At 38.7% G+C, this 18,927-nt stretch overlaps 1 protein-coding gene across 2 annotated transcripts in view; it reads left to right on the top strand.

The window, feature by feature from the left end:
• The window catches only part of LOC142390762 (kazrin-like), a 151,341-nt gene that overhangs the window by 88,797 nt on the left and 43,617 nt on the right, over nt 1-18,927 (top strand). For both annotated transcript variants that reach the window (XM_075476457.1, XM_075476458.1), the window contains exon 3: nt 16,626-16,733. In XM_075476457.1, coding sequence (XP_075332572.1) covers nt 16,626-16,733 — 108 coding nt within the window. The remainder of the gene's footprint in view (nt 1-16,625; nt 16,734-18,927) is intronic.

Genomic DNA, 18,927 nt, shown 5'->3' with positions numbered 1-18,927 from the left:
TATATTTTGGGAAGCAGCAGACATAAAAGAGAATTCCATTTGAAGTTATATCTTGAATGAAAATGAAAAAATCTTTGTGATCTTGAACAGGTTTGAACTTACTGGTGTCTGTACCTCCTGATGTTCTCTATTTTCCTGTGTATACTGGTATTCGATCAACGCCATCCTGCTATTCGAACACGTAATCTAGTTTCTTGGTTCCCCGACCAGGAAGAATTTCATGGTTATCCCTTTTAAATGGCATTCCTAAAAATGAATGACTTCTCTTCTTGTTACAAAAATCTTGCTTCTACAAGAGAAAGTGAACTTTGTGTCATTTTTTTTCATCGGCCAACATAGAATTGAATTACACCTTGAGGATTGACAAAACCACTGCTTTTGATTTTCATTATAAATGCAACCACTAACACAACGACAGGTAAACATGTTTATTTTGTGGTGAATATCTGTTGTATTCTCAGTGACAGACTGAGTTCAGTTTGTTGCAGCTCCACCCCTTTTCACAACTCCTGAATGGCATGAATGATGCAGATTTCACTGTATTAGCTGGGGCAAGTTAACTGTCATGCTCACACAGTTGTAGGTATGCAGAGGCCCATGGATCATATGAAACAGCTTTTCAGGGACACTCTGTGAGGAAACATTTTCAGTGTGGGGGATTTCAAATACAGTTCACAATAGGATATATGGCTGATGATATGGCTGTTGTGGCTATATCGATGTAGTACAGAAGGTAGAATGGATGAGTCAGAGCAGTAGAACACAAAGTTGTCAAAGCTACCTCTATATTGTGGTGGTATATTACTATTTTTTTCTATCTGATTGTAGGATTGTTTTCACACTCACTGCTCTCCTCCAAAAGCTCTGCCCTCCCTCACAAAAGCCCCTGCATGTTTGCAAATATTTTCTGCAGCACCTCCAAACTATGTTTCTCCTTTCAGTCTTGCTGCTTGTGTAAATCTCCGACTCTTTTGAGCCTTTTTCTTTCACTCTGGCTTCTTCTGTGCGCTCGCAAAGCTTCTCCTTTTAGAAGTGTGCATTTTGTTCCTTGATAGCAGTGAAAGAGCCCTGTCTAAAAGTAGAATGCCAGATATGTCACTGATGTTACTTCCTCCTTGTGGGTGGACTCGATTTACTTCACAGGTTCCCCTCCAGATAATTACTGATCAACCGGGTTCTTCAGATTACCTCTAGCTTAATTTTGATTAAATTAAATTAAGTTTTATTATATATTTTTATATATATATGTATTGTTTTGATTCACAACAATAGTCATCTCAGCACACCTTTTAGTTTTCAGTTCACTTTACCGAAAGTTGATGAATTAGAATCCTATTCAGTCCAGTTAATGATGCTGTTACTTTAAGTTTGTATATGTTAGTGTTTTTGAACTGAAATCGTAGCTGGTGAGGTTAGGTGCACGTGCATATGTACAGTGTCTGGCTAATGAAATAAAGGAAATGCTATTATGTGCAAGAATATTGCAAATTATCATACATTTCTATAGGCGCTCATAATTTCTCATACAGTTTCATGTAATTTGTATTTTAAGAATTGTTGATTTCACTATATTTTTATCAGCCAAAATAAACTAGTATAAAACAAAAAAAAAATAACCTCATGCCTGCCAGAGTCTGCTTAGATCCTGTTTAAATCGGTCTTCAGGAGATTAATAAGCAAAATACAGCCATCATTAGGTCAACCATCTTGACTCATTCTGAACTGAAGATCTTTGAGCAAATAACACCATTAGGATGATTCTCTGTGCATCTACTTTAATAGTTTGGATTATCCATGTTGGCAGATTATCTGCTTAACCCAGTTAAACAGTAATCTTTTGAAAGAGATGCTGAAAAGTAAAACGATGGCACCCTCAAGAAAACAGTGATATCTGGCATTCCCTTGACTCAGATTTATGACGTGTTTGACAACAGTCTGAGAGGGAAAAAAATCAGAGATAAGTTGTTGGGCAAGAAGAAGATAGAAGAATCCTGAGTTCAAGGTTAAGGGCTCGAACAGGAGTGCAGGGTTGCACATTTGTAGAAGCAGCTGTAAATGTGAGAATTTGGACACAAGTGGCGACATCTTGAGTGTGACTACAGAGTTTTGGTGGTGAGCAGTAGCATATCTGAGTGTGAAAACAAGGAAGTCTGCTTTCCATTTCACAAAATCTGCTCTTGTACTATACCCCATGTTGTAGCTTGAGTGTTGCTTTGAAATTCCGCTCTTGTCATTTCATGTCAAAGTACACATAAAAGTAATCAACATTATATTAAAAGATTTTTTGCCCTTTAAAGTGGTAAAGATTATAACACCTCCTAAGAAGAGTATTTGCTCTCTGGATTGTGGCATGAATCATCTTTTCAAAACCAAAGATGTGGATGAATGATTCGGTCTGAAATGTCCTCCTCTGATTGTGGTAGATTCAACAACAGGCCTGAGCCCTACAGCTACCATAATCTGTTAGTAGGAAGACTTGCATTTAAAATAGGCTGCTGCCTATTTTGCATATATTTCCCCCCCGGATGTCATTACTCTGACAATGCGTGTACAAAGATATAAGCATAATGCAATTTTAGGGTTACATGATGTTCCAGAGTTTAGGGTTAATGCCTGAGCTTTTTGTTCATTCATCCACCTACATGGGAAGGTTTTACAGCTGCTGAGTTTTCCACTCTGTTCTCTCATGGCACTTTGACTAATGTGACCACTCCAGCCCCAACTCCCACCCAATATGTCTCTTAGGAGCTTGTTAGCTGCAGACCTGCAGTGACCCAGATGCCCTCATCTTTTTCCTGAAAGCTGAAAAAGTAACAGACTTTCTTTTTTTTTCTTTTCTTAACTCAACCAGAGGCAACAGCACATTCGCCGATGGCTTGTTTACATGTGTGCTTTGTTTTATACAAATAAGCATGGAATTTGAAATGGGTAACGGAAAAGTGGGAGTATTCTTCTGTTGGTGACTGATGATAGCGTCTGAATTAAATAATTCAAATCAAAATATATTTTTTTAGATTTACAATCTTCTCTACAGACTTTTTTAAGAAGTTACAAAGTGACATTTCTTTCACGTATACGGGAGAGTTTGAATGCGTATATATAAAGTTGTAAGCACACTGCATTAAGATTGTTCCATCACGGCTCAGATGCTGATTGGTTCTGACTTTTGCTCGTCCCAGCCCTCTGCCCCCCGCTGAGTTTTCCATAGAACAACACCCTGCACCCCTTCCAATCCCCTTTTCCCCATTTGCCAATCGATATAACTCTAAAACACCTCTGAGTGGTTTCCACCTCAGTGCTGCTGCTGCAGCTGCTGAGTACTTTAGCTGAGTGATGAGAAAGCATTACGGGACCTAATGGTTGTCACATGAGCATCTAGAGATGCTGCAAGATTATGGCTAAAGTTTAAAGAGGCTTCGGTATTATTTGTGCTTATGGGGAAGTGAGCCAGAGCAAGGCAGCCAAGTCACTCATTGTTCAAATCCAACAGGGCAGCTTTATATTTCTGACCCAAATCATTGCTTGTATTTCTCTTTTCTATGGATTTATGTCAAGTTAGTCCACATCCAAAAGATATATAGCATTGGTAGTGAGAGAGAGCCTGAGAGCCGTATTGACTGTTGGTTGCAAACCTCATATTTCCACATAGCTGGAATTTTCTTTCTTTATATTTCGTATTTGCAGTGTCATTTGTCAACCTTTACATCTGTGTGTGGATTTTACAGATATTTCATATATTAATAGAATTAGACATTGTGAATCCAGTCAATCAAACTGCTTCATAACTGCATTCCAGCTCCACCCCCAGAGGAGCTGAAAAGAAACAGTGATTGTATTGTCTGGGTGTTTCACAAACCACTTGTTTTTTCTTTCATTCCTTAAAGGGACACTGTGTAATTTCTTCCCCCATCTAGTGGTGCAATTTTATTTTGCAAAGTCGAATGAATTTGCTCTCTAGCGCCTCGCGTTTTCAAATGTGCGTTGCAACTTGTTGAACTACGGCAGGCGGTATGTGTCAAGATTCTCTTTTTCGCTTTTTTGGCGACGAGGATCCCTTCTCCTGTGGCGTGGCATAACTATGGTCTTCCATTGCGAACAAAAGTGCAGGCCGTTCAGGCTGGTTTATACCAGAGAAAGTCTAATGGCGTAGACTGGCTCTGTTTATACCTGCGTGCAAACGTGACGTCAAAATGACGTAGTTTCCGCTTGCAGGCCTGGCGTTAGGGAAAACGCGATTCGAAGTGCTTTATGTCCCTCTCGGCACTTCGTCGTTTTTCATAGACCGGAAGGACATGGCGGCCTCCATAGAGCTTGCCCGCTCTATGTAGATACAGACAAGTGATTCTTCGCTCAGGAGGATAAGTGAGATTGTTGACAGAGATAATTTTACACCAATGAGGACTAATTTTTGAATGAATATGTTGATTTGAGCTAATAAATGACTTAATATATTACACAGTGTCCCTTAAAAAAAAAAAAAAAAAAACAGTTCTGGAATAATATGATTTGAGCTCAACTGCAGCAACTTTGGCTGACTACCATCAGGATTAATATTAGAAAGAAAAACTGTAATGTTATGGAAGCGAGCATCACTTCAGTAATAATGTGAAAGCATTTACAGTTACACAAAAAGGATAAATGGTAGATAATTTAGGCAAAAAATAAATGAAATAGAAATATCCAAAAATTATCTAGTAAAAATCAATTAAATCTACTCTAAAAACAACTTGATAGTAGGTTTTTGACATGCCTTCTTTGTTAGTTTTTTTTTATTTATTCATTTATTGTTTTGAACCCAGACAAGGCTGATAAGCACTCTTATTCTTTCCCAGCCTCCTTCTACTTCTCACTCACACAATTACCAATCTCTACAAACGTCTGGGACTTGTCCAATGTTTCCTCATCTATCTGCAGATGGCTGCTGAACCACTCCACTGGAGCAGCGAGGGGTTAAGTGGCTTGTTGAATTAAACTGCAGCCATAGCTGATGATAGAGGAGGAACTTCCTCCACCCCACATTTCCTGAACCAGTTTGGCACGAGAACCGCCTTTGATTTCTGAGGATGTTTTCTCCCTGCGTGAAAGCTTACACCTGTGGAAGGTCCGAGAGACATGTTACTGTGTGGTTCCTCTCTTCTTGCAGTCAGAAAATATACAGGAGGCTGTTTCATTGTCAACGTCAACTAGTAGTTTTTCTTTCCCCATATAGTAAGATGTTATCACTTAACCATATCTAATAAACATGAATCAACATGTGAGTACATACAAACAAAATGTCTATCAGTTTGATCTCTATGACCGTTGAGTTTGTTGTGATTTTCTGCTGAGTTTGCTTTTTAACTTTACAAAAACACTGTATGAAAAACTGAATTCAGTAGTTTGATGCATTTTCTATATCCCATGCCTCCTGGACCCAATAAATCATCATTTTATATTGATTGAAGCGATTTAGCTTGGTGTGTAACATCCCACTGAAGTTTTATGTCTGACATTTAGCTGGCCTTGAAGTGGGGGGTAAGCGATGCTTTACTGGCATTTTGTTTTGCAGGGTAAGGTATCGTATAAGAAGTCTAGTTACTGGGCTTCGTCGTGCTCTGTGAGCTTCATGGAACATTAAGAACCTGTTCGATTTATTTGTGACTCTGGAGGAGGGTTGTGCTTTATTTCCTCTCAGACCAATTTGATGTGCAATTTGGACTCAGGATCCTTCTTTATACCCAAGAGAAGTCATTATGCTGACAATTACAAATGATTTGATGTTGACTGTTAGTCTCATCCAATGTGGAGCACTACAATGTTAGATCTGGATCATGAAACCACTTTCTTTACCACCTTCCTCCAACTTGTTTCAGAATCTCGCTCCAAACTAAAGTCTAATGTAGTGATGTTGTCATTTTGAAAACTGTCAGATTGCGCTGGACACAGTCCCATGTGTGGTGGTAGCGTTGGAAAATGTCACACTGTTACATTTAAACTGATACCTCTTTGATATCTGATGCATGAGTGTAGTTTGATGCCAAGATTAGAAGAGCAAACATGCCATTCTGTTGGTTCCAGTGTGCTAAACGAGGCAACATGCTGCAATAAGAAGGCCTGTACAAAGATAGTCGTATGCTTACACTTGACCTGCAACAAAAGTACAAGCTTGCTTGTACAGACATATATTTACAGATCAGTCAACTCTTCCTTGCATTGTTGAAATCTGGTCCAAATAATGAAAGAAATTCAAAGAATATAACGGGACGCAACACTTTAAAAGTGGTGTCACCTAAATTAGAGGGGCTAACCTGGAAAAGAAAGAGATACCCATGAGATAGCTAACACATGGCTGTTTGTCATAGCTGCAGTTTCCTGTATAAACAGAAGTTAACTCTACTCAGATATTGGTGTATATTGGTGATTTATAGTGCAAGACAGATAATAAACCAACATTTGAACATCAGATTTGATTTCATGGGGACTATAGTGGATAAGGACTCCTCTGGTGAGCTAGGTAGTTGCACAATTGATGCTTTTGTTTGCTAAGTGGACTCAAATGAAGAGATGATGATTAATGCTGTCATAGTCATAAAGTAGTTGGAGCTAGTTTCTAAATAAACTTTTCAGTATACCCTGGCCAAGAGCCCAGTCCTGCCTGTGTTGGGTATCAAGCCAAGACGTTACATAGAAGTGGCTACAATGAACTGTGTTGCTGACTGTTCATGTAAACAGGATGTTGTATCATTCTGAGACAATGAAAGCTGGTTATAACATAATCGTTATAACACAAGACTGAACGGATGTCCAGTGTAGCAGAATATTAACAAATCATATTCAGACTCTCAAGAGATGCCAAGAATGTTTCTAAAAACGCTTGTAACACACCAACAAAAGGCAATTATTAAACTGATCTCATACCACACCCATCATATATGGATGTTTTTTTATACATAATTTACTCTTTTAGAATATTAGTGCTCTCTTATTTCTGCTATGTAATACAAAGTTTAGCATTACTTTTTATATTACTGTCTAATTGGTTGTTAATCTAGTTTCAAATCACAAGTGCAGAGACATTTCTGTGACCTGATGTCAGCTTCTCTATTCTGAGAACACTACAGGCACGATACTAACACCAGTTAATTACGTTTTCAGTGTTTTGAACTCTTGCAGAAACCCTCTTAGATGCAGAGCTTAGTTCTGGCCCAGCTCAAGCTGTTTAGACTGATGCAGCTGTATCCCATTCATTAAGCCATCACTTATCACCTCAGAACACCACAAACAGCATATTCACTGAATCATCACTCTGTTGCACCGCATGACTTCTCAGATGAACACACTCGCATAAATATTTGAAAATAACACCTCAAAATACACATTAATCAAAGTGAAACCTCCAGAGATGCACACACTCTCACATCGTCCCCACATACTTTCTTGTAGATTTGTTCCACCCATCTTTGCTTCTCATCTATTTCTTGTCCCGTTTCACAGCCAATAATTGCAAATATTTGTACCTGCTTACATGTTTCTTATAATAGGCATAAAAATCTCTGAAGTTACAGACTTCTGTGTTGTGTTTTGCCTTTTGGAGGCAAGAAAAATATCATTCAAGGGTGAATTCCACCATACTATTGATCGACAAAATTCATCACTCAAAGCAAGGAAGAATTTGCCCAAATCCCCAGTGATCTTTTTGTGCCTTTCCTCTTGTTCAAGCTGTTGATACTCGACCATGGGACCATGAATAGATGGCATTAAGAGCATTTAACCCAACACTCCTAGGTACACTACTCTGTGACGATAACAGCCAGAGTTTGACAAACTATTACACAAATTACATGATGATGTAATTTGATTAAAAGTATGATATGATGAATATAAGTAAGAATATTAGTTCCATGTTAAAACTGCTGAATGATACTAGCTTAAGTTGGACTGTGCTCTAGGTGGATCAGTTCAGACTCCCCATTTTGAGGGAAATTACACAGGAGGCAGTTTAATGTCTTCAATATGGCATCGAGTCCTTTTGCCAAGACCACATCAGTGGGGAGAAGAGGACTTTGCCAACACAGCTTCCTTGGGAGTTCCCAAGTTTCCATTGCCCTCTTTTGCAGTACTTTACTGACATGTAGTCCAACCCAAATGAAAACATGCACTGAGCAAGCAGGACAGAAGTGAAGAAATCACAGAGGTGCTTTGCAAATTGTACTCACTAAATCTCACACAGTGTGGTAGCTACATATTGATTTTCAGTACAAATCTATTAAAAAGTTCAAACTAAATTAATGATAGAGGAAATTTAATTAAATCTAAACTAAAATGTGATAAATGGTCTGAGACCTCGGTGACTAAAAAGCTCCCCTGGGAGGAAAACAGCCTCAAAATGATTTAATTTCATTTTGGAAAAAAAAAAGTATTTAAACGACTGAAACAAATGTTTCTGCTTCATGCAAACTGAGCATGGAAATGTTTGATCTAAATGGAAATGTTTGATCTAAGACCTTTGAATGTGTTAACTTTATATTCCATCATTCCAATGAATTTTAAGTCAAAGCAGTTGTTTTTTCTTTAAATGTCAGAGTGAGGCTTCAAGAGTAGGAACAGATAACAACACTAAATTGCATACTGGACCCACAAACAGATGTGATTATCAACAGCTGCAATGTCAGGAGGCTTAAACGGTTCTGCGGGGTCCACAAAATCTGTGTTGTGTTTTCCCATTATAGATAACTATGAACTATAAAAAGTGCAGAGTATAATTTTGTTAGCAAATTCTTTTGTTGTCTTGTTTACCTCTTGGATTCATGCTGTTTTTGTGCCTGGATGACTGAATCATCATTCTTTCATGCTGCACTAATAATTTTTTCTATAAAAACGATATCAGACTGGGGGACTGTTAACTGTTGAAGATAAGCAGACTGAATGAGTGTGTGTTTGTGTGCCGGAGAAAAATAAACATTTTTAAAAAAAGTAAATTTAGAGAGCAAATGAGAGGAAAGCAACACAATAGGGAGCTGACAGAGTGACACGCTTGGAGCAAAAAGTGGCGAGAGCAAGGAGCCTTTGGGGGAGAGTGAATAGACAGGGTGGAAGAACTCTACAGTCAGCAGATGAGAGAAAAAGTGAGGAACAGAGGTGGATATTTGTCAGATGTTGGTGCGTTTCAGTGTGAAGAGAGAAAATGGAATGGAGTCGAGCTTCTGAGGAGAGGATGACAGAGGAGTTTGTAAGGCCTGGGGTGGGTTTGTGAGGAGAGGAGGACTGTTCATGTTGTCTTCACTGCTTAGTTTAGAGCAATTGTAGATGGCAAAGCATTTTGCCTTGGTAATTTAATTTATTCGAATGAGCACACACATCTGCACACACAAGCATGATTAAAAACAACATGAACAATCTTAAATAGAAGGACGAACAAGAATAAAAATGCACTGTGGTAATAACTGTCACTGTCTATAAATTCCACATAATCTTAATTTCTGTAGACAAATCAATCAGTGATAAAATTCAAGCACAACAAATATATCTAAATCCAAATTTAAAGTTTTTTTTTTTTTCATTTTTGTTACAGAACCTTTTCCTTCAGTAACTGACTAATCCAGTCAGCTGTACTGGGACACTATTTAAAGGTGTAAACTTTCACTTGCGGTCAGTATCGCCAGACAGACCTTTGATGAGATATTCCCACATCCTGGGCCATCACTTAGAACCTCTGAACTTTCCGTGCATGTTGCTTTACATCGGAAGATCTCCAGCTGACCACACTTAGCCACATTCACTCATGCAGAGGTGTTGTTCAAAGACAATGTCCTGTCTTTAAACAAGTAGAATTAAATTCGTAAATTCAAAATCGACACAAACTTTGATTCTGTATTAATCGATGTGGATTTTGTTCACATCTGTTTCTTTTTTTAGCCTGTTTTGTTATGGTTTTGAACGATTAACCACATTAAGTTAATGTGATTTTTTTCCCCCACCAGTGGATAAAGAAATGAAAATGATAATGATAATAATGAGGACAGACCTCTAGCATAAATCAGTTAAGTACGTGTTCATGTACGCATTACAGTTTTTCACCTAAACACTCTTCATTTAGTGTCTTCTAGATGACACATAATAAGTAGTAACTGTTTTAGTTTATTTAGTTTATTTCAGTGACTCAATTATTTCAATAACTTGAAATACTCAGTTTCCTGACAGACCTGCCTCGCTACAAAACAAGCTCAATAAAGTTGCCAGGAGTAATATATTCCATTTAATTAGAAGCACTTGGTGTGTAAGTGACTTTTCATATTAAATATGATGAACCGCCTGCACATTACATTGTAAAGTGCTATGCAGCAGTGCTAAAAGGGAGCATGAAAACAGTGGGCCGAAAATTCTCTTTTTGTGTTTTTCCGCTGTAAGAGGAAATGAAAAAACTCCAAAGAAGTTTTTAGAGATCTATACTTTCATCATTTAGCACCGCCTTTGCAAGATAATTGGTCTTAAAAGCTGCTCATAAAACACAGTTGGTTTTAATGGAGGTTATTAAGTTAAGTATGAATAAACTGAGAGCTGGTGAAGAGGATTTATTTTCAACTGTATCCTCAAAGTTGTCTTTTCCCTTTTTTTTTTTTTTTTTGCATGACTACATCTTCAAATTCATTCTCAAGGTAAATAAGTTAAGTATCAACAGGTTCTCTGTTTTCTATTATATCATATGTAGTTAAAGTATAATGGTGTCATGACTCAGAATACCTTTTGATGTTATTATATTTTGTGAAAATATTGTTAATGCAGTATTTCATTTCATTTATGTGAGGATGCTATTAATCCTTTCTTCTGTCCTTTTGAAAGACTGAAAAGAATCACTCAAAAAAATATCAAATTACAGTATTAGGAGTGCACCTTTTTCTTCATCTTCTCAAGGAATGACTTTAAATTTCCCACAGCATAATGGACTACAATCATGCCAATATGTCGCGAACTGAGACACAAAAAGTATATATTTATCTGCACCTTAACACACATGGAAATAAGAGTTCCATATGAATAACATACACAGACTGTATGTGACTGCACACACAAAATACACATCCTCATGGCTACAGCATGCTGCTGAAAAATATCATTAGCTTTCTGCGGTATAGTTCAAGTATAATTTAAGGCCTGTCAAAGGCAGCATGCTGTCTGAGTATGCAAGTTTCATCACCATTCCGTCTCCTGATAGGAGCTGTCATGCAGCTCTCCATCTCCCAAAGAGCTTCAATTCCAGGAACAAATGTGGTGCTGAAGTGGCTGTGCTCTGGCCATTTTAAAAGCTGAAGTGCTTGCAGGCACCTTTCCTGGCTCTATCATGGACCTGAGCAAAAGGAACATCTTTCGCACTCAGTATACAGAGGTGATGTGTTCGTTTCTCCGATGGCTACTGTGAAAATGACATTCACGCGCTAACAAAAGCCTGCTCCTCCTCAGTTTAGTGTCTCAAGTAGCTCATTGTCTACCGAGTCCTGACACCAACTAATACCATCCCAGCCTACACACTTCCTGGAATGGACTGCCTCGCACATTCAGCAGCCTTTCACTTCAATATGAATTGACAATGAGGCATCTTGAGATCTGGACTGGTTATTGTAGGCGACTAAACATTAAGCTCTGGCTCCCCACAATCACACACCGGTCCATTACTTCCATTTATCTGCAGGATATTTATAGGGTAATTTGAATTGGGGTCTTGAGGCAGGTGAAGCAGGGAAGGGCCTGCCCTGGCTGGCAGTGATTAATGCATGAATACACAATCTTTATCGCAAGTCCGGCAGCCTTGGGACCAGTGAATGTCTTTGCAATAAAAGGCGAATGCCAGACGTAAGAAAAGCGAGGCACTGTGTCTATCTGCAGATTGCAGAATGAGCTGGGGCACATGGACAGTGTGGTGAAGGTACCAGCAGCAGCTTCAATTCATTCCTTAATCACCTCCACTGCTCATTAGGGTCTTCTTTTGTTCCAGCCATCGCCTCTCCCTGCGCTGTGTCAGCAGATAAAGTAGGGTTGGCTCAGATAAAAGAAGAGCTCGGGAAACCCCATTAAACAGTGACATGGAAAAGACAGAGAATGGGCAAAAGAAAATGACAGCTACCGCTGGAGTGGTGGAGTTGGTGGAGTTGGTGGGCTAGAGAAGAAGAGAGTAGAGGGCGGTAACAAGAACGTATGAGACAGTGAACTGAAATACCTTCTCTTTTGAACTAAAGGAATATTCAACATATTGATATAATGTAACAAATGCTTGTTACAGTTTTCATTCCATTATAAATGAACTGACATAAAAACACATTTTGCTACTATAGAAGCCAGCCATTATAATTTCCTTAGCTTCAGATACTGCTGTTTTGTGAAAGCTGGCACAAGCTGTCCTTTGATGGCAGGAGCAAACGTTGAGCTGCTATCTTCACATTGGTTAAGGAGGGGTGGAGGTGGATTAAGCCACAGTACTAAAAGTAAAAAAAAAAAAATCACTCTAGGTTAAACTCAGACAGATTTTGCTAAATGGTTTGGGTGAGGAAAAATGTTTAAAATGTACCGTTCACAATATTAACCTTCCAAGCTGTACAATGATGCAGAAGGGTACCGTGTGTTGCAGTCTTACACTACAGTGTCCTGACAATGTGGTGGTGTGTTTAACAGAAATGCTTTAAATGGCTTCGTCGACAAAGATTACAATGAAGCCCTTGTTAATTGTGCTGTGCTTTGGGAAAAGAATATTTGGTAAAAATATTAAAAGAGACCCATTTTCAGTAGGAGAAGTGATAATATTAATGTAATATTAATAATCAGAATATTGTATATGCCATTGGAATATTTTTCTGATGTTCACAAATCATCTTTTGACCAACTGTGATTGTGCAGGTGTCAGAGTTGTTTTGAAAACTCACAATGAGGAGCGCAGCTTGAACAAAAACTGTCCTTCAGGCTCAGCAAGGTAAAGGAAGCTTGGCTGCTTCTATTTTAAGAGAGCGGTATGTTTGTGTTTCATCCCTGCTGAGAGCAGGAACAACAGGCTTCATGCAAGTCTTACCGCAACAGTGTAAAGGTTAACAAAACACCCAGAGGGATCAACGGTCATAAATGGTCTGTCATTTAAAAGAAGATTAGAAGATTTTTATGGTCAAGGAGAACAAGTGCATTAACCGGGAGAAAAGGTCTGTTTTAAACGATACTAAATACAAGAACCAACCCACACATACACTTATTATTATGAATTATAATAATGGTGTCGTCAAAAAAAGAAATTGGAGGAGATGAATTAAACTTCTTTTTTCTTCTTTATCGTATATTGAATAAATAGGGTGCTCTGTGCATCTATATGCAATGATCAATTTGTTTCTTTTTTTGTCTCAATGCATACTGAGCTTGTAATAATAGGGACATATTTGAAGTCTATTCTTTTTCATTCTGAAATGGCAACAATGAGAAATTATATTGCACTGTGCTTGCTTTCCCATGACACTAATAGTTTACAGGATGATTGCATAAAACTTTCCACAAGCACAAACCATTAATAGGATGCAGTGTGAAGGGAAATGGTAAAGGACAAAACCAATGTGAATGAACAGGTGTTTTTTTCACAAGCCTCTGGGTTTGTTCAGACATTGACACTGATTTTGAAATGTTCATGAGAGTCACATTTCCCTCCTGAATGTCTTGGTCAGTTCTTCAGATGAAACCCCCAATGGACTATTTAAGGACACTAACTAATTACCTATTTGGTCATGTTGATTGCAGGACTGGTGGCCTAAATCTTTGATGTTCTGCTAAATTGTTTGGTAGAGCACATTTTATCAATGAATATACAATATCTTTTTAAAGGTTTTGGGAAGTATACCTCACTGAGCCATCTGTACCACTCGGTTTAGGTGTCTAATGTCATAAGTGAGTATATGCTGTAGCGTTGATTTTTCAAGTTTTGATACTTTTACCAGTAATGACATATAGATTGTTTGTTAAAAAAAAATTGTCACTTATGAATATTGCCCAAGGAAATTAAGAGAAAATTCTGCTCACATTCTCTTACCAATCAGGCATAACTTTGTGGTTACGGCAAAAAAAAAAAAAAAAAAATCCTCTGAGGGTATCTGAGTGTCTGCTACTGCTGTGTTAACACTGGATCCTTTGGGCCCTGTGGGTTGTGGGGTCGAGTCTTTAGAAGTGTGTCTCGCTTCCCACAGGTGACATTAGATCCCATCATGATTGATGTATACACCTAAATTCTATGCTACAGATGTTTACATCTGCTGGAAGATAAAATCTGAACTTTCCATGTCTTTGTGTATCAATACTCCTGTTGAGGAAATGAGCAAAGAGCAGAGAGAGGCTGGAAGGAGACAGCGGAAATGATGCTCTTATCTGAGACCCTTAATAGCTCACCCTGAGCACGATTTTTACAACAAGCATATGTAAAGATTTATAAAACATGTCTCTTAACATCTCTTTTAAAGTGTTGTGTTGCAGCCAGTCGGCCAAAAACCAGGCAGATGATATGTTTCATTGTGACAACCCCTCTACATTATCTTTCATACAATGAATGTTTGACTTTACTAAGCTGAGCTGAAAACTGAAGGTCAAACTCAGACCTCACTAGACCGTATTCAGTGATTTAAAAGAAAACCACTTCGATTGAGTGGCATGAAAAAAAAATCACATACCTCCCCTATAAAGTTTAATTGCCAAGGGTGAAGACATAAGAAAAGCAGCCTGTTAATTCTCTTTTCTTACGCACAACTCTTTAAATAACTTGTTGGTTTTTGATGTCAACCTGTAATGGTGTGTAGGACTTTTAAATGGCTTAAGACAACGTAGGGCTGCAAAGTAGATCTTTGTAATTTTGACTGGACCGTACAACTGTAATGTGCACTAAATTTGCTTTGTTATTGTATTTGATCATTACTTGTATTGTAAACTTGTGAAAAGGTCAGTTGAAATAAAAGTTTTACAAGCAAAGGAAAACTTGTGAAACTGTAAATCCAACTAAGGTAATTGCGACTATTTTCCTGTTCGGTAAATAAAGCACCTGATTTCGCTCTGCAAATTATTTCCTTGCTTTTAAATCGATACCTGATTTTTCTTTTCCTCATCACCAATCATCCATTGTGGTTTTCCTATTTCTTTGCAGTTATTCCACCATGCTCTCCCCTTATCCTTTGACCTTCTAAACGCCTGTGAGGACCTGTGAAAGGCACGGTGCAAGGGAGAAAAAAAACGCTTTCTGCTGGGCAGCTGCAGCAGCTTGAACCTGGCAGAAAAATATGAACGGTGACATTATTCAAAAAACTGACAGCTGTTTCGCCGCTGCCAAAATCTGCACCGAGTTTCAAGAATTTGACGTTTCCAAGGAGGCGAAGAATAATGCACAGTTAAAAACACCCCTTGTGTGCTTTACCAATCACCTTAGATGGGACAAGCTGCCAGGCTGTTATTTGTACCCTTATAACGCCCATCTCAAAGAGGGTGATGAGTAATGTAGCCATAATGACAGCACCACCCTCTAGAACTGGAGCTTCCAGACACATCTGTGCTCAATTACTGCAAATAATTCAACCAGTAACAGCATCTTAATAAGTGGGTGGTGGAATGATGGTAGAATGAATAGGAAGAGAAGGAGGAGAAGGCCAGACAGGAGGAGGGGATGGAGAGCGAATTGGAGGAGATGCAGTTTGCTACCACGTGAATTGTACTCTGTATGATCAAAGGAACATCTTGAATGTTGTCGGATATTCAGGAAGAACAAAGAGGTTAGGTTTTTATTCTTCTAAAAGTGGTGGTTGTCATATTTGGAGTGTTACTTCAGAATACGGTTTTTCCGGCTGAAGTTGACGGCACATTTTGAAGTGACAGCGGCATTTTAGCAAGCACTTTTATGTGAGCTGACCCAAAGCAATTCATTCAAAATGCATTCAATACGTGCCACTGGTGGAAACTGAAAACTGTATTAGAAACCACTGAACCTGACCAGAAACCAAATCGCACTCGGGTCATAAAAATGCTAATATTTATGTGAGCGTGCGGCCGTCTCTCACAGCAACGTGTGTGTCTGCGTGTGTTAAAGCTTGTATGCTGTTATTTTGTCTGAGCATTTTTTTTTCTCGCCCTGGAGTCAGTAGCTGTGTTGATGAATGACCGACTCTGTGCAGTTTGGGGTTCAGAGCAAATGTTCATTATGTGTGTACTGAGTGGGATTTTGTGGAGTTGATTGGTGTGATGTGGTGCATTAATCACACTGGTTCCTCAACACATTTAGTTTGTGACCCACAATATATTTTTGTCCACAAAGGAAATTTTTTTTAACTCATGGTGACTTTGATGTTTCACGTGTTTGTGCAGTTTGGCTTAACACCATCTTTCTTGTTTTTGAAAATTTTCTTTGCTATTTCTGCCTTTGTAGTCACTGTATGATTGTCAGAAATACAATCTTTTACAAATATTTGGTAAACATAAATGTCAGTGTCAAAGTCCACATGTAAAGAGGGTTTACTGCTCTGTTTATTCATTTGAAAGTTTAAAAAAAAGCTGCACATGGTCTTGCTGCTTCAACTTCTCTTTATGTTGATTTCTAAATCCCACTTTTGTTATCTATTAAGTTAACTTTTTGTTGTTTTTTTTTGTTCTTCCAGATTCCTCTCCTCACCAGAGGCAGAAACCACCGACCACAGACCTCTGCTACAAGACTGAAATCAGTAGTCTTATGGACTTTAACTCTCCAGATGCCTCTCTGGACAAAGGTTAGATTGAATGTCTCTTATTTTTTGAACATGGTTTATGGGGAAAAATGTCTGTCCTGTTGCAGTGCTTTCATGTTGGTTGTCAAGCTACTGGTGGATGATATATATATATATACATATATATATATATATATATATATATATATACATACACCTTAATTTTCCCTGAGTAAAAAAAGGTTGAGATGGTGGTCATGTGCCTTTCCCAAAAGTAAATAAAGGGCTAGAGAAATTTGAACACTCATCAACTCTACACATTTTTAAACATTTGTCTAACACTACACCTTCCTCTAACTAAATGGGACTGTTGCTACCTACCGGCCCATATATTTTTGCTAACTTTATGAAAACAAGTCTTTTGAAATCACTTGAATGTGTAAAAAAGTTAGAGGTAATTGTTGGAGAAAACAGCTTGAAGACGGCTATTTGACTATATCGCCTAAGTGGTTTGCATTTAATTAAATTCTTCACCAATTTGGAACTAAAATCCTATCATGCTCACACTCGTGTGTTCTCTGATTTTTACTACCATCCCAAAGAGCAGCCTATAAGATAGGAAGATTGTATTTTTTTCCATGTCCTTCTAATTGACTGTGTGGTCAAGCTGGTCTCACGCAAGCCACATCACTTCTCCAATCAAAGCGCACTCATATTCTGTCTGTCATCTGTTTCCATGTCCCAGCACCGTTGTGACAAGCAAGTGCCCTTTTAGAGAGGATCAAAGATGCTAACCAACCCAGCAGCACAAAATTGTCTCCCACACAATGTACCATGTAGAGCTTCCAGCTGCAGCATGGCACTCACCCAGGCACCGCGTCGGGACCATGTCCTTAGTCCTGTTTAGAGGTCTGTTTGGCTGCCAATTCTTTCTTCTCTTCTGCTTGCATCTGTTGATGCCGTGATTTCCTAAAAGGGGTTCACAAGTCGTCCACCTTCTCAACAAAAGGAACTAAGAAATGATCAGAGGTGGCAGAGGTGACTATTTCTGACACTAAAAATCCTGTGTTTGCAGGTCAAGAGAACCAATATTCTTAAGTTAGACATATGGACAGATTAATGCCCATGTTTGAATGAACACATTTATACATGCAAAAAACACACTCTCCTGCAGTATGGAACAGCTGGTGCATTAGGTCTGAAGTCATTTCCTGGGTGCTCTAAATGTGCAGACTCAGGAAAAACCCATACACACACACACACACACACACACACAAAAAAAAGCCCTGCAGTGGCCAAGGCCACGTATATCACTACAAGTTTCATCAGAATGGGAACAGGCAACTCAGAGGCTGTGTTATCAGCAAATTCATCTCAGTTCTGCAGGAAAAGAGAGACAGTAAAGGAGAGCAGAAACAAACGTAAGCAGCTAGCACTGGATCATTATGGGGACAGGTGCTGCTTCTGCAGGTTATGATGTCACTACCGAGATGAGGTCTGGCATGAATGCTAGTTTAAATAGGAAGGTCAAAGCAAATAAGTCAAACAGGGTATCCAGGGGGGAAAAGGGAGGGAAAGGGTAACAAAGAGGGAGGAACAGAGGGTCAGAGTTGAAGTTTAGCATGAAGAGGAGGAGAACAAGGTGAGAGATTACACAAGGTCACTTTGCTCCCTGCATGAAGTGTGTGCTCTGATTAACAAGAGAAACCCATGCAGAAGAGGGGTGTGGAGACAAAGATTAATAAAAAAGGGCTAAATAAAAAGAGAGAATTTGAATGTGTGAGTGAATGTATGGAGTGGTCTCTGCTGAGCACTTCAATTTTTCTGATGTGCTGACACTTTCCAAAACACCTGCCCTCATTGAAGCCCTGTTAGAGCCACTGTTAAGAGCCACTAGGAGAGTGGCAGTTAAATTGCTTCCACCAACAATACCCAGGCCTCTCCACTGTAATTTACACACATCAGAAATTGGTACTCAGCGATGCTTGGAAGGAATTATTACTGTAGATTTTGGCTTTAACTTATCATTTAATTATGCCATAGAGCAATAACTGAAGAGAATAGTGTTGATATATAGTATATAAAGGTCTCAATGCCATGGTCACTTTGTTATAAAGGTCTTGCAGAGTTTGAACAGCTACTTTGCTTTATGACCAAAGTAGCCTGACCAAGTCTGACTTGTTGAAGTCAGTATGTAACGTGAGCTTTATGCGTAGCGATTTGATCTCATGAAAATTCAATAATTGTGATGTAGTCT

The sequence above is a fragment of the Odontesthes bonariensis genome, chromosome 10, assembly GCF_027942865.1.
Source record: "Odontesthes bonariensis isolate fOdoBon6 chromosome 10, fOdoBon6.hap1, whole genome shotgun sequence".
In the NCBI taxonomy this organism is placed as follows: domain Eukaryota; kingdom Metazoa; phylum Chordata; class Actinopteri; order Atheriniformes; family Atherinopsidae; genus Odontesthes; species Odontesthes bonariensis.
Note: the sequence above shows the minus strand (reverse complement) of the source record. Positions and strands in the feature narration are given on the sequence as shown.